This window comes from Haliaeetus albicilla, chromosome 22, assembly GCF_947461875.1.
Source record: "Haliaeetus albicilla chromosome 22, bHalAlb1.1, whole genome shotgun sequence".
NCBI lineage: Eukaryota > Metazoa > Chordata > Aves > Accipitriformes > Accipitridae > Haliaeetus > Haliaeetus albicilla.
In genome coordinates, this window is record NC_091504.1 from 9420300 (window position 1) to 9433830 (window position 13531).

Genomic DNA, 13531 nt, shown 5'->3' on the forward strand with positions numbered 1-13531 from the left:
GGAGGAGTAAAGCTTGTGATTGCATTAGAATTTTTCTGTTGTGTAACAACATATTGGAAGAGATTAGTCTAAACTAAGTTAATTAGATAACATTTGCAGCATACCATTACTGCAACAGAACATGAGCTTTTTCCTGCAAGATTATCTAACCTCATTGATTATTTCCTCTCCTCTCCCCCCCCCCCATTTATCTGCAGGTCTTTTTTGTGATTCATTTACATGCTGGGCCTGTAATTAACACTCTGCCTCCCATTGTGGACCCTGATCCATTACTTAGCTGTGATTTGATGGATGGGCGAGATGCCTTCCTCACCTTAGCCAGAGATAAGCACTGGGAGTTCTCCTCACTACGCCGATCCAAGTGGTCCACACTCTGCATGCTGGTAGAACTACATACTCAAGGGCAGGATCGCTTTGTCTATACGTGCAATGAGTGCAAACATCATGTGGAAACAAGGTGGCATTGCACTGTCTGTGAGGTAGGTGTATATCACCAGAGACTTCTGCTCTCTCTTGCCCTACAGCTGAGCTTGATTTTTATTTTTTTTTAATTTATATTGCCCAAAGTTCTTCCAAATTAAGCCTATCCTGATAAAAGGGCTGCTAAGCCTTAAGGGAAGGTAATGACCACAGTGGGGTACCTCTTCTAGAACAAGTGCCTTTAGTTTCTCGACATGGAAAGAGCGGGTGCTCTGGAATGGCTACTGCTGCGTCATTTGTTCCACTATGGTTCCTCTGCATAGACAAGTTTTAACTTAATTTTAAAGAAGTTTAGGACTGGGTCATAGGGTGTGACTGCATCAGGCTAGTCTGAATCTGCAGGGCCTTAGCTCATCCACATTAAGTGGATGTCCACGAGAGAAGTTAGCGTACCTTTCTGCAAGGTAGCTTTTGTGCTGCTTTGTATGTGGTACTTCATGTTGTAAGGAGTGCAGCTGGCTGCCACAAAGCTGGGTGAGGAGGCTGCCGCAACTCTTCATTGTCTCTTTGGCCCAGCAGTAGTGGTTACCTGCCCTTCAGATCAGACCAAATAATTGCTTCTTAACCTGGCTCAATGCTTTTAATGACTAGTCCTTTTACAGCACAGATTGCTTCCGCTGAACTATGTTAGAGTACAATTATGCATGGAGTTGTACGGGTGGACTTGAGGAGAAGGTAGCCTCTAGAGGGCTTGTGATGACCTCTGGCTGTAGCTAAATAAAAAAAAAATCTGAATAAGTGCAGCCTAGTTCTTACACTGCAAGTTATTGCCAGGTTTGCGGTCGAAGAGTCTTAATTAATCCCTCCGAGGAAAGCATTGAAAAGGGCTTCTTGAGGCAAGACTGCAGGAAATGGATCATACACACTGGGGGAGTTAAGTGGTGGAAGGAGGTATGGCCTCTAGGTTTCTTCTGGGTATAAGGGAGTGCCCTTCCTCCAGCAAAAAAAGGACAGAGCAGTGAAAATGTGGGTGCGTGAGCATGTTTTCAGAAAAGTGTCCGTCTTAGCATGAAACTTGCACTTGATTTGAGGGTCGTTCTAGAGATTAAAAAAAAATATATATATCTTTCAGGGTAGTCATTATTAATCAGTAATTGCACTAAGAATAGATAAATGGAGAGCCAAACCCTATTTTTTAGGCAGTGACAGTAGGTTCACCTTACTAGTTGGAGGTTTCAGCCCTCCTTTTGTAGGTACATCAGTAGACATCACAGAAAAGTAAACAGCTCCTGTCATCAAAAGGGGAAAATAAAAAAAAAACCAATTCCTGCAAGACTTTTTCATGTAATAAAATGAAGACACAATTACAGCCCCTATTTGCATTGTTACTGTAGTCAAGACTTGTGATTGCAGGCTCACTTTGCAGAGCCAGCTGATGTAGCTTCTGCCCTCAGCTGCCCAGCACTCCCTCCCCTAAAGGTCCACTCCCACTATCTCTGTAGGCTATGCAGCTGCTTCTCTACCTTGGTGTAACAGGTGTAAATTGAAACTGGCAGCTGCTTGCAGCACGTGGCTGTTGTCCTGCTTTTGTTCTTTGTGTTTGTACCCACTGAAACCCAAAGTGTGTTTCCACACCAGGCTCATGTTGCTCACCTAGCACCTCTTTTGCTCTTCTGCTCTTTTGCTGGTATGGTTAGTGCTCTGTAGACAACTGAACTCTGGGTTTTCTTTGCTTTCAGGACTATGACCTCTGCATTAACTGCTACAACACTAAGAGCCATGACCACAAGATGGTTAAGTGGGGCCTGGGTCTGGATGATGAAAGCAACAGCCAAGGAGAGCAACAGTCAAAGAGCCCCCAGGAGTCGCGACGACTGAGCATCCAGCGCTGCATTCAGTCCCTTGTCCATGCCTGTCAGTGCCGCAATGCAAACTGCTCATTGCCATCCTGCCAGAAGATGAAACGGGTTGTCCAGCACACCAAGGGTTGCAAGCGCAAGACCAACGGTGGCTGTCCGGTGTGCAAACAGCTCATAGCTCTTTGCTGCTACCATGCCAAACACTGCCAAGAGAACAAATGCCCTGTGCCATTCTGTCTCAATATCAAACACAAACTTCGACAGCAGCAGATCCAGCATCGCCTGCAGCAGGCTCAGCTCATGCGCAGAAGGATGGCTACCATGAACACCCGAAACGTGCCTCAGCAAAGTTTGCCTTCTCCTACCTCAGCAACGCCTGGTACCCCTACACAGCAGCCAAGTACACCACAAACACCGCAGCCTCCTCCCCAGCCCCAGCCTTCCCCTGTAAGTATGTCACCGGCTGGCTTTCCCAGTGTGTCGAGAACTCAGCCCCCTACTACTGTTTCAACAGGAAAACCCACAAACCCGGTTTCCGCACCTCCACCTCCGGCTCAGCCTCCACCAGCCGCAGTGGAAGCGGCTCGGCAGATCGAGAGAGAAGCTGCCCAGCAGCAGCAGCAGCTCTACAGGGTCAACAACATTAACAATGGTTTGCCTCCTGGTCGCCCAGGACTAGTAAACCCGACAGTGGGTTCAGTGAACCAGATGCAGCAAGTCAGCATGAATGTACCCCGGCCCAACCCTGTAAGTGGTCCAGTGATGTCCAACATGCAACCTGGACAATGGCAGTCACCTCCAATGCCGCAGCAGCAACCAATGCAGCCAGGAATGGCGAGACCGGTTATGCCAATGGCGACGCCACAAGCAGTGGCTGGGCCAAGGATGCCAGGCGTGCAGCAGCCACCGCGGAGCATCCCCCCGAATGCACTTCAGGACTTACTGAGGACCTTGAAATCACCAAGCTCTCCGCAACAGCAACAGCAGGTTCTTAATATCCTTAAATCCAACCCTCAGCTTATGGCAGCTTTTATAAAGCAAAGAACAGCCAAATATGTGGCTAACCAGCCTGGGATGCAGCCGCAAGCAGGCATACAGCCCCAGCCTGGGATGCAGCAGCCGCAGACTGGCATGCAACAGCCAGGCATGCACGCTCAAGCAGGATTGCAGAACATGAACGCGATGCAAGCAGGAGTGCAGAGACCGAGCGTTCCTCCCCAGCAGCAAGGGATAGGAGCTATGAATCCCCAGGGACAAGCGATAAACATTATGAACCCTGGCCACAACCCTAGCATGGCAAACATGAGTCCGCAGTACAGAGAAATACTGAGGCGGCAATTACTGCAGCAGCAGCAGCAACAGCAGCAGCAGCAAGGAGGGGCTGGCATGGCAGGAGGGATGGCAGGACATAACCAGTTCCAGCAGCCTCAAGGACCAGGAGGTTACCCTCAAGCCATGCAGCAGCAGCGGATGCAACAGCATATATCGATACAGGGGGGGTCCATGGGACAGATGGCTCAGATGGGACAGCTGAACCAGATGGGCCAGCCCGGCATGGGGGCAGACGGCACTCCCAACATCCAGCAAGCACTGCAGCAGCGGATCCTGCAACAGCAGCAGATGAAGCAGCAGATAGGGTCCCCCGGCCAGCCTAACCCCATGAGCCCACAGCAGCACATGCTCTCAGGACAACCGCAGGCATCTCATCTCCCTGGCCAGCAGATCGCCACCTCCCTCAGCAACCAGGTGCGGTCCCCAGCACCCGTTCAGTCTCCCCGTCCCCAGTCCCAGCCACCACATTCCAGCCCGTCACCCAGGATACAGCCCCAACCATCACCTCACCACGTCTCTCCCCAGACTGGTTCCCCCCACCCAGGACTCGCAGTTACTATGGCTAGCTCCATGGATCAGGGACACTTGGGCAACCCAGAACAGAGTGCAATGCTTCCACAACTAAACACCCCGAACAGGAGTGCGTTGTCTAACGAATTGTCTCTGGTCGGTGACACCACCGGGGACACATTAGAAAAATTTGTGGAGGGTTTGTAGCATTATGGGAGCATCACTTTTTTTTTTTCCTTTCGTGTTCTTGGACATTTTGTACTGAAAATTCAGACATCTGGGTTGTTTTGAATCCTAGATGGAACTGCTGCTTCCTACATGTGGAAGAATGAATTGCTGTTTAAAAAAAAAAAAAAACAATACAAAGAATATATTTTTTTGTTAAAGCCAGGCGGTTAAAATATCTGGTCTCTTTTGTGGGTTTTTTTGGTTTTTATTTTTTTGTTGCTGTTGACTCATACCTTTTTTTTAATGGGGAAAACAAGTTCATTATATTCATATTTTTTATTTGTATTTTCAAGACTTTAAACATTTGCGTTTAAAAGAAGAAAAAATAATATTCAGAAACTGTTTCCTGAAATAATGCAACATTGTAATGTATCCCGGTAACTTTGACATGTTGCGGGAAGATTTTTTTTTCTATAGTGAACTCTGCAGGCATTTGAAGTATTACCCCTGGAAAGATAGGAATTGACTCTTGCACACAAAAACACACATTGGCCAATGCCAAAATCCTTGTCTTGCAGATGTAGAAATTGTTGCTTTGTTTCTCTGATAAAACTGGTTTTAGATGAAAATAGGGATGATCACTCTTAGACCGTGCTGATTTGAATAGAGAAGAAGCATTCTTTTCTTTCTTTCTTCTGTGTGAAACTTGAAATGAGGAAAAGCAATTCTAGTGTAAATCATGCAAGCGCTATAATTACTATAAATAAGAAAATCCAAGAAGATTCAATCACTGTATAGAATGGTAAAAAAAACAAACTCATTTCTTACTTATAATATCATATTGTTAAATAAACTGTGTGCAACAGACAAAAAGGGTGGTCCTTCTTGAATTCATGTACATGGTATTAACACTTAGTGTTTGGGTTTTTTGTTATGAAAATGCTGTTTTCAACATTGTATTTGGACTATGCATGTCTTTTTTCCATTGTATATAAAGTATTGCTTAAAATTGATATAAATTACTGAAGTTTTTAACATGTATTCTGTTCTTTAAAATCCATGTAAGAATGTTTAAGGTTTTTATTTATTTATATATTTTTTGATCATGTTCTTTGTAAGACATAGCTATGACTATTCACTCATTACACAGAGCAGCCAGAGGCATCGATAGGAGTGGCACGATACATGGAGTATTGTAGGTAGCATGTCTGTTTTACAACACCCTTTAGTGATTGTTTCCTTTTCGGGGAGGGAGAGGAGAGGGGAATGTTTCCCATACATGGAATATTTGCAGGTGTTCATCCATAAGGGTTAACTGGAATAAATTATTAATAGCCGTTGCTTTTTAAAAACTGCATTAATTTAGAGAAGGATCACCAATGAAAGGAAAATAGAGAGAGTATTGAGTTAATTCTAGGCTAATTTATTTAGTCTACAGTAAAATATGAACCTATTGACTTTAACACTATTTTTCTGCTGTTAACTCTGAGTCTAGATTTGAGGGTTTTCTGTGGAATAAAAAATAACAAATCATGTACATGTTCCCTTTAATATCCTGTCACCATGCCCTCATGTTCTGGGATACTTACCCCTCCTCCCCGCAAGGAATTGCTTTCTTGGAGTTAAAAAGTCCAGGGAAACTTTCCCAGTGTAGGTGTGAGCTTAAAACCACAACTAGCCTAAAACGCCATCACTCAGACCTTGAGGCTTCTCGATTACGTGCGACTGGCATGGGATTTGCAGCAAACCCAGCAAGGTATCCTGCCTGGCAGCAGCTGCCACTCCAGCGGGGAGCACTGGGCACACTTGGCTTTTCACATTAAGTTAGTGCTTCCTCCAGCCTTACATTTTTATAGGAAAACAGCACTGGGGGAGGATGGGGAGAGAAGAGCAAACAATTTATCTCAACTTCTATCCCCGTACTGTGAAAATAGTAGTGCGCTGCCGCGCTACTTCATTCTTTTTAACTGTAGAGGGTTTCTGCTTAAACTTTTCTTGCAAACTTTTAACTATTGTACCTTTTTCACCACCATTGGATTCATCTGCCCACGCAATTGTCTTCAGCAATTCAAGATGTCAAAATTTGGGGCTGGGCTGAGGTCAGTGAACACTAACCCAAAGCTTGTCCAGAAGAAATTGCTGTAAAAAAAAAAAAAAAAATGGAAAGCCCTGATGCTGTGTCTCATGCTGTGTACTTAAAAAGAGGAAAAATACTATATTTGTGATCAAAAAAGAGGAAACTTGAAATGTGCTGGTGTTTCTAATAAAAGCTGGTAAAACTGCTTGGATTGAAGGATGGTTCCACTTGGCTGGTGCCCGCTAGGATCAGCGAAGCCTGACACCCAAGGTTAAGATAACTGCACTCAATCTCACTAATACCTTAAGTAGCATCCATTTTAAAAACGTTGGCACCGCTTCCGGATTTGGATAAGCCAAGTCCTCTTTGGAGAACAGAGAGGTGGTGTGGCTCTCGGGCTGCAGCTCACTTGGGTTCCCGTTCCTGGGGAAGAGTGGAAAAAAAAAACCTGGTGGGAAGCAAATGCCAGAATAGTTTTAAGTACAACCTGAAGTACGTTGAAAGCACGGAGCAAGGGATAAATTTAGATCTGATAATCCCAGCTTGCTGGAGCAATTGTTTTAGGTAAGAGCAGGTATATTATCAGGGAAAGAAGGGAAGTGCAAAGCTAAGGAACGTGAAGCAAACAGGAGGAGGGGCTGGGCTTGATATACAGCCCCTACAGTCTTGGTGGGGCTTCACTCCAGTCTCCTTTGAGTGTTGATAGGAAATTCAGCGTATCTGAAGACTGGACAGGCATCTGATTTTTCACGTCCTTGCCTATGTTTTGATGGGGGAGGTACTGGCAATAAGGAACAGCATCCTAGAAACATGAGAATTTATAAGGCAAGAATGCACTGGTGAGTGGTGCAGGATCTTTATCACCAGAGGGGGTGGCTAGGACCTTCTGCCTTACTGAATTTTGGAGGGGAAGAAGGTGCTTAAATCTGAAAAACTTGATTTTCTGCTCTTCCTTTCTTCACCTGTCCACCATGTTCCACTCTCTCCTGCTGGCTATCCTGACTTTTACCAGTGCTGCTACCACAGCAGGCTGTGAGCGTGTTTCTTCTTGCTGTAGACGCACCAGCTGAGGTTCACCTTCTCGGTTGCTCATCACTGTCCCACCAAGCCAGAGATCGGCCTGCAGCACTCATGTAAGTGCTCCCTGCTCTGGTCTTCCACCTGGATGGATTAGAGTGAAGGCTTGCGGGTCTAACCACAGCAGTGGGCTGAGGAAGAGGAGCCCTCCTGCCGGGGGTGCAGCAGGTACCAAAAAGCTGGGGACAGTAACCCTGTCGGTCACTGTTGGAAGCCAGAAGCGGTACATATCTGCAGCCGTAGCAGCGTAACATTCCTTCAAGTCAGCAGAAGCATACAGCAGTAAGTGAAAGCAGTTAATGGCTTACAAGCAAACTAGAGTCTGTGGTTTTCTCAGTGCAGTGAAGATCTAGCAGCCACTACGGAGCTGGGGAGGCATGGCAGAGCACGCAGGTTGCTGTTTGGGGGCCATCTATCCTTCCCTGCGCTTCCTCTCCACGGTCAGGAAGTTAAAATGGGGAGCGGGGTGATCTCTGCCACCCCCCAGCGCACTGCCAGGGCAGCAGTTGAAGCCAGTCGGTGCCAACTGCCGGCTGGTCAAAATGAGCCTGAACAGAGGGGAGCACCTGTACCAGATCCCCTGCAGTCCCCAAGCCTTCCCTGCAGGAACACGCTGCATGGCTGAGTGGTCAAAGCGCACCCAAGGTAGGAAGGGGGTGACGCAGTGCGAGGTGAGGTAGGAGGAGAACTTGGGTGTTTCACAGCAGATATAAGAGCTCAGGTACAGTGTCGTGGCAGAGTAATGCTCCGGAGCACTGTGGGGTCAGCTGGAGGTAGCAATGAATGCAGCAGTAGGAGGGAAGTGTTTTGAAATGGGCTCAGAAGTCATTTTGGTTTCGGCCACAGCACAGGTAATCTTGAGGAGGGGCTGGGGTTGGTTCTAGGTGGAAATGCAGTCCCAGCAGAAGGGTGCTGGAGTGATGGAAAGGCTCGCGCTGGGTTTGTTGCACCTAATCCATAACATCCAGCACCACACAAACCCCACTGCGTGCAAGTATTCTAGATGCAAACCTCCAGAACGGCACGTGGATCAGCATAGTTGCAAAGATAAGTTGCAAGCACGAGTGAACTGCACGTGTAGCTTTTCCAGCGAACTCCCCTGAGCCTGGGGATTACAAAGCTGTCTCAGTGAGGTGGTCATGGTTCCCTCCTGAAGGCCCTCGTCTCCTCTGTCTGGAAGTGGTTAGCACTCACTGAAATGAGACCTGCTCGATCTTTTATTTTTAGCTGTGGTGTTCATTGAGGCCAGGCTCTGCTCTCATGCACGTTCCAAATTGGGCTCTCAGTAGAGCGGTTTATTTCCTCTCTCACCCCCATCGCATCCAAAGCCTTTCTCCAATACCTCAGCCCTTTAGGTCTCGATGATCTATGCTCACAGCAGCCCCAGGAGATGAGGAATTTCAGAGAAATGGGAAAATGAGATACTAAGCAATTTGCCCGAAGTCGAGCAGGGGAGCCTGGCCAAGGTGCAGCACACGGGGGCTTCCCAAGGGCTGCTCCCAGCCCGGCGCAGCCTTTACTCAGCCCCCTCCGTGAGGAGGCTGGGAGAGAGGCCGTGCACCCAGCGCTGCCGGCTGCGATGGCCGAGCTCCTGTCGCATGAAACGGGCTCCCTGCAGCAAATACTGGGTCATTAACTGTGCGATACCCTCGCGGGCGGCTGCAGGGCGAGAGGCGGGTGGTTTTTGCAACCTGCGTGTGGCTTCTCGTTGCTAACAAGTCCTCAGGGTAGAAGGAACACGGATGGGATTTTAACCATCAAAACAGGGAAGGTCTGGAAGCGGTGTCCTGGCCTCGGCGTCCAGGTACGACCTCTGTCGCAAGAGGCAGAAGGAGAGCCCCGAAAGCCCGCAGCAGCAGGACCCTCTGGCAGGGGCGAGGATCCGCCTCGCCGACCCTAACGTGGGGCAACCCGAGCGGAGCCGAGCAAGGAGGGCCTCGGCGTGAAGAGCTGCGAGGGGGCGCCGAGGGCGGCGGCTTTCCCGGAGACAGCTGGGGCAAAGCGTCTCCTCCCGCGGCGCGGCAGCCGACGAGCCGGCACCAAACGGCGGCTGCGACCGGTCACGTCGGCAGCAAGGGCAACGTGGGCAGCGGAGAGAGGCGCGGGGGTGCCGCGGCCCACGCCGTGAGGACGGGGCGCTGCGGGCGCAGCCAGGCCCCGCCGGGAGGCCCGGACCCGGGGCAGCGGGGAGCCCGGGGGCCGCCCGGGCCGGAGGAGGCCCGCGGGTCGGGGGGGGAGGGGGGAGCGTGACGTGTGTGCGTACGCGTCACACGGCGGCCGCGGGCGGGGGAGGCCCGCGCGCCCCCGTCCCGTGACGCCATCGCCAGGCGCCGGCGGGCAGAGCGGCGCGGCGTGAGGCGGGGGCGCGCGCGGCATGGCGGCGGCGGCGGCGGCGGCGCGGCGGGGGCGGTGCCTGGCGGCTCTGCTGCGCCCCGGGGCCGGGGCCGGGCCGCGGGCCGCAGCAGGTGAGCTGGGGCCGCCCCGCCGCGCCGTCCAGCCCGCCGTTACCGGGCGGCTGCGAGCCCGCGCGCCTGGAGCCCCGGCGGGGGCCCCCGGGGCCCGGCAGGGCGGGGTGGGCCCGGGGCGGGGCGGCGTGAGGGGCCGGGGGGGGGGGGGCGGCCGGTCTGCCGGTCTCGGCCGCGGCCCTGCGGGCGTCTGTCGCGTCCTTCGGGGCGGCGGGGACACCCGCCCGGGGCCCGTGTGTGCACAAGCAGCGCGACCTCGCTCTCGGCCGGTTCCGGCCGGTCCTTCGGAGGCGAGAGGTGGGCCATGAGCTGCCGGAGCGTCTGCCCGTCAGCCCGGGGAGCCGCGCTCCGGGCGAACAGCAGCCGCCAGCGGCCAGCCCCCTTGCTGGGAGGCGAGTTCATATAGGCTTCTATAGGGTCTAGCGCCGGGTCATCTGCTGGCTCACACAGGGCCTGTGGCACGTCAGGTCACACGGTGTGCCCGGGTTCATCTCGTGGCTCGCATAGGGTGCGCAGCGTGTCCACGTTCATCTCTCGGCTCTCATATAGGGTATATAGCATGTCCACCTTCATCTCTCGGCTCTCTTATAGGGTATATAGCATGTCCACCTTCATCTCTCGGCTCTCATATAGGGTATATAGCATGTCCACCTTCATCTCTCGGCTCTCATATAGGGTATATAGCATGTCCACCTTCATCTCTCGGCTCTCTTATAGGGTATATAGCATGTCCACGTTCATCTCTCGGCTCTCATATAGGGTATATAGCATGTCCACCTTCATCTCTCGGCTCTCTTATAGGGTATATAGCATGTCCACTTTCATCTCTCGGCTCTCATATAGGGTATATAGCATGTCCACCTTCATCTCTCGGCTCTCTTATAGGGTATATAGCATGTCCACTTTCATCTCTCGGCTCTCATATAGGGTATATAGCATGTCCACCTTCATCTCTCGGCTCTCTTATAGGGTATATAGCATGTCCACGTTCATCTCTCGGCTCTCATAGGGTATATAGCATGTCCACTTTCATCTCTCGGCTCTCATATAGGGTATATAACATGTCCACTTTCATCTCTCGGCTCTCATATAGGGTATATAGCATGTCCACGTTCATCTCTCGGCTCTCATAGGGTATATAGCATGTCCACTTTCATCTCTCGGCTCTCATATAGGGTATATAGCATGTCCACCTTCATCTCTCGGCTCTCTTATAGGGTATATAGCATGTCCACATTCATCTCTCGGCTCTCATAGGGTATATAGCATGTCCACTTTCATCTCTCGGCTCTCATATAGGGTATATAACATGTCCACGTTCATCTCTCGGCTCTCATAGGGTATATAGCATGTCCACGTTCATCTCTCGGCTCTCATAGGGTATATAGCATGTCCACTTTCATCTCTCGGCTCTCATATAGGGTATATAACATGTCCACGTTCATCTCTCGGCTCTCATATAGGGTATATAGCATGTCCACATTCATCTCTCGGCTCTCATAGGGTATATAGCATGTCCATGTTCATCTCTCAGCTCTCGTATAGGGTATATAGCATGTCCACGTTCATCTCTCGGCTCTCATAGGGTATATAGCATGTCCACATTCATCTCTCGGCTCTCATATAGGGTATATAGCATGTCCACATTCATCTCTCGGCTCTCATTTAGGGTATATAGCATGTCCACTTTCGGCTCTCATAGGGTATATAGCATGTCCACATTCATCTCTCGGCTCACATAGGGTGCGCAGCATGTCCACGTTCACCTCTCAGCTCATATAGGGTATACAGCATGTCCACGTTCATCTCTTGGCTCATATAGGGTATATAGCATGTCCACGTTTATCTTGGCTCACATAGGGTGCGCACCATGTCCAGGTTCATCTCTCGGCTCATACAGGGTGCATAGGGTGTTCGGCTCAGCAGGGTGCTGGGACAGGAGCAGAAGGCAGCAGTGTTTATGTTCCCTGGCCATTTCAGTACTAGGTAACCTGACAGGTGAGCCTGAAGGGTTTGCATTTCCCAGGGGTGCGCTCAAGATTTCACCTAAGATAGTTGACAAGATTGAGGGCTAAGAAAATCCAAACCCTCAGGACTCGATTACGGGATGTACTGTCTTATCGAGGCCACAGTACGCAGGTCCGGAAACATGCTTGTGAGCTGTCATTAAGCGAGGCATGGTGAGAAGCCTCCTGCATGTCTTCTGTGAGCAGCCCGTACTGTGCTCAGTATTTCCTTATCTGTTGTCTGGCTCCTAATCGACAGATTTGTAGGTTGTCAGTGCGGTCTGTGGTTTCCCTGTGGGTTATGAAGAGAAAATGTGACAGAGGAAATCGTGTGACAAATAGGGTCGCTATCAGGGTCAGATTGTGATATTTATTGTGCCGTTGAGTGCCACTTTGGTGTTTCTGGGCAATTCAGTTCTTCCACCACGGAAATCCCCAGTGGCTTGTTAGCATCCGTATCTGAGAAAGAAGCCGTGTGCCTCCATTGGGGGAGCAGAGCCAGAATTTTATTCCTTAACCTGTCATTCAGGGAAAAAATAGCAAGTAGAAGCTGTGTGGGGTGGAAATAAAGAGGGAGGAGCAGGAGGTGGTGTCCTTTCACTTGGATGCAGGCACAGATCCCTGGCTGCGGGGACAGCCGTCCCTTCCCTTTGGCCGTGCAAAGTTGGCCACATTTTCTTTTGGCTCTCGCAATGCTGAAGGCTGAAGCTGGTGCAGAGTTTTTTGGGAGATGTGTTGGTGTGAGCAGATCAGTCTGGGACTCTCTTCTCCCTAGATTCGTACGGGATCTGGTGCCCAGCTAGAGAGCCCTTTCTTCTAATGAGATCTGAGCTGGAAATGTCTTATTACTAGTGCACTTCTCTGCAAGAGCATCCTCAGGCTTGCAACTGCACAGCAATCAAGCTATTATGGTAATTTCTGCTGACCCAAATTCTCCTCTTTGTTTTGAGCTGCGTACTGCTTTGTGCTCGATTTCCCACCCTAAATTTCTAACTGATGTTCAGCTTGGCTCACTGCAGTCCTTTTCCCAGAAGAGGCTGTGTTTTCGGCGGGGGGTTGGTTGGGTTCGGGAATTACTGAGACATCCTGGTGCCTGGATTGAAAGGAGCCCCTGAGACCAAGGGTCATTCTCTTTTCTGTGGCATGTTCCCCGTGTGCAAGGCCAGTCTGAGCACACATACAGGATCACTTAGGATTCACAGAGAACTGGAAGCTGGAGAGTAATCTGGGTATCTGCCATCTTTTATCGTGCAGGTGGGGCAGTGATGCAAATAGGAAGGTATGTGGAGTGTGATAAATAAAGCTCAGCATTTGATTAACTCGATATAAAAAGACCCGATTTGCCCCAGCACATCGCAGCGCTCAACTGGGGCAGGAGCCATTCCTTCTTTGTCTCTTGGTCTTAGGAATTTGTTTCTCAGGCTCATTCTGAGTGTCACTTAACCTGTTAACTCAGCAGATACTTTCTCAATAGCTTTTGTGTGCCAATAATTGTGTTTTTATATGCAGAATTGCCAGGAGCCTTTCCCCTGCTGGCCAGGCAAGGGCTCTGCAAGAGACAAATGCTCTGAAGATGCTGCAGCTTGCGTTTAATGAGCCTTGTCTCTACCTGGCACA

At 50.1% G+C, this 13531-nt stretch overlaps 3 protein-coding genes across 9 annotated transcripts in view; 2 read left to right on the forward strand and 1 right to left on the reverse strand.

The window, feature by feature from the left end:
• The window catches only part of CREBBP (CREB binding protein), a 98880-nt gene extending 92305 nt beyond the window's left edge, over positions 1-6575 (forward strand). For all 7 annotated transcript variants that reach the window (XM_069809744.1, XM_069809746.1, XM_069809751.1 and 4 more), the window contains 2 exons: positions 198-479; positions 2160-6575. In XM_069809744.1, the coding sequence (XP_069665845.1) occupies positions 198-479; positions 2160-4328 (2451 nt within the window). In that variant the 3' untranslated portion in view covers positions 4329-6575. The remainder of the gene's footprint in view (positions 1-197; positions 480-2159) is intronic.
• Positions 1-13531, reverse strand: part of VASN (vasorin) — a 347445-nt gene that overhangs the window by 300311 nt on the left and 33603 nt on the right. The window lies entirely within an intron of this gene.
• TRAP1 (TNF receptor associated protein 1) overlaps positions 9771-13531 on the forward strand; it is a 28326-nt gene continuing 24565 nt past the window's right edge. The window contains exon 1 of the mRNA XM_069809752.1: positions 9771-9908. Coding sequence (XP_069665853.1) covers positions 9818-9908 — 91 coding nt within the window. The 5' untranslated portion in view covers positions 9771-9817. The remainder of the gene's footprint in view (positions 9909-13531) is intronic.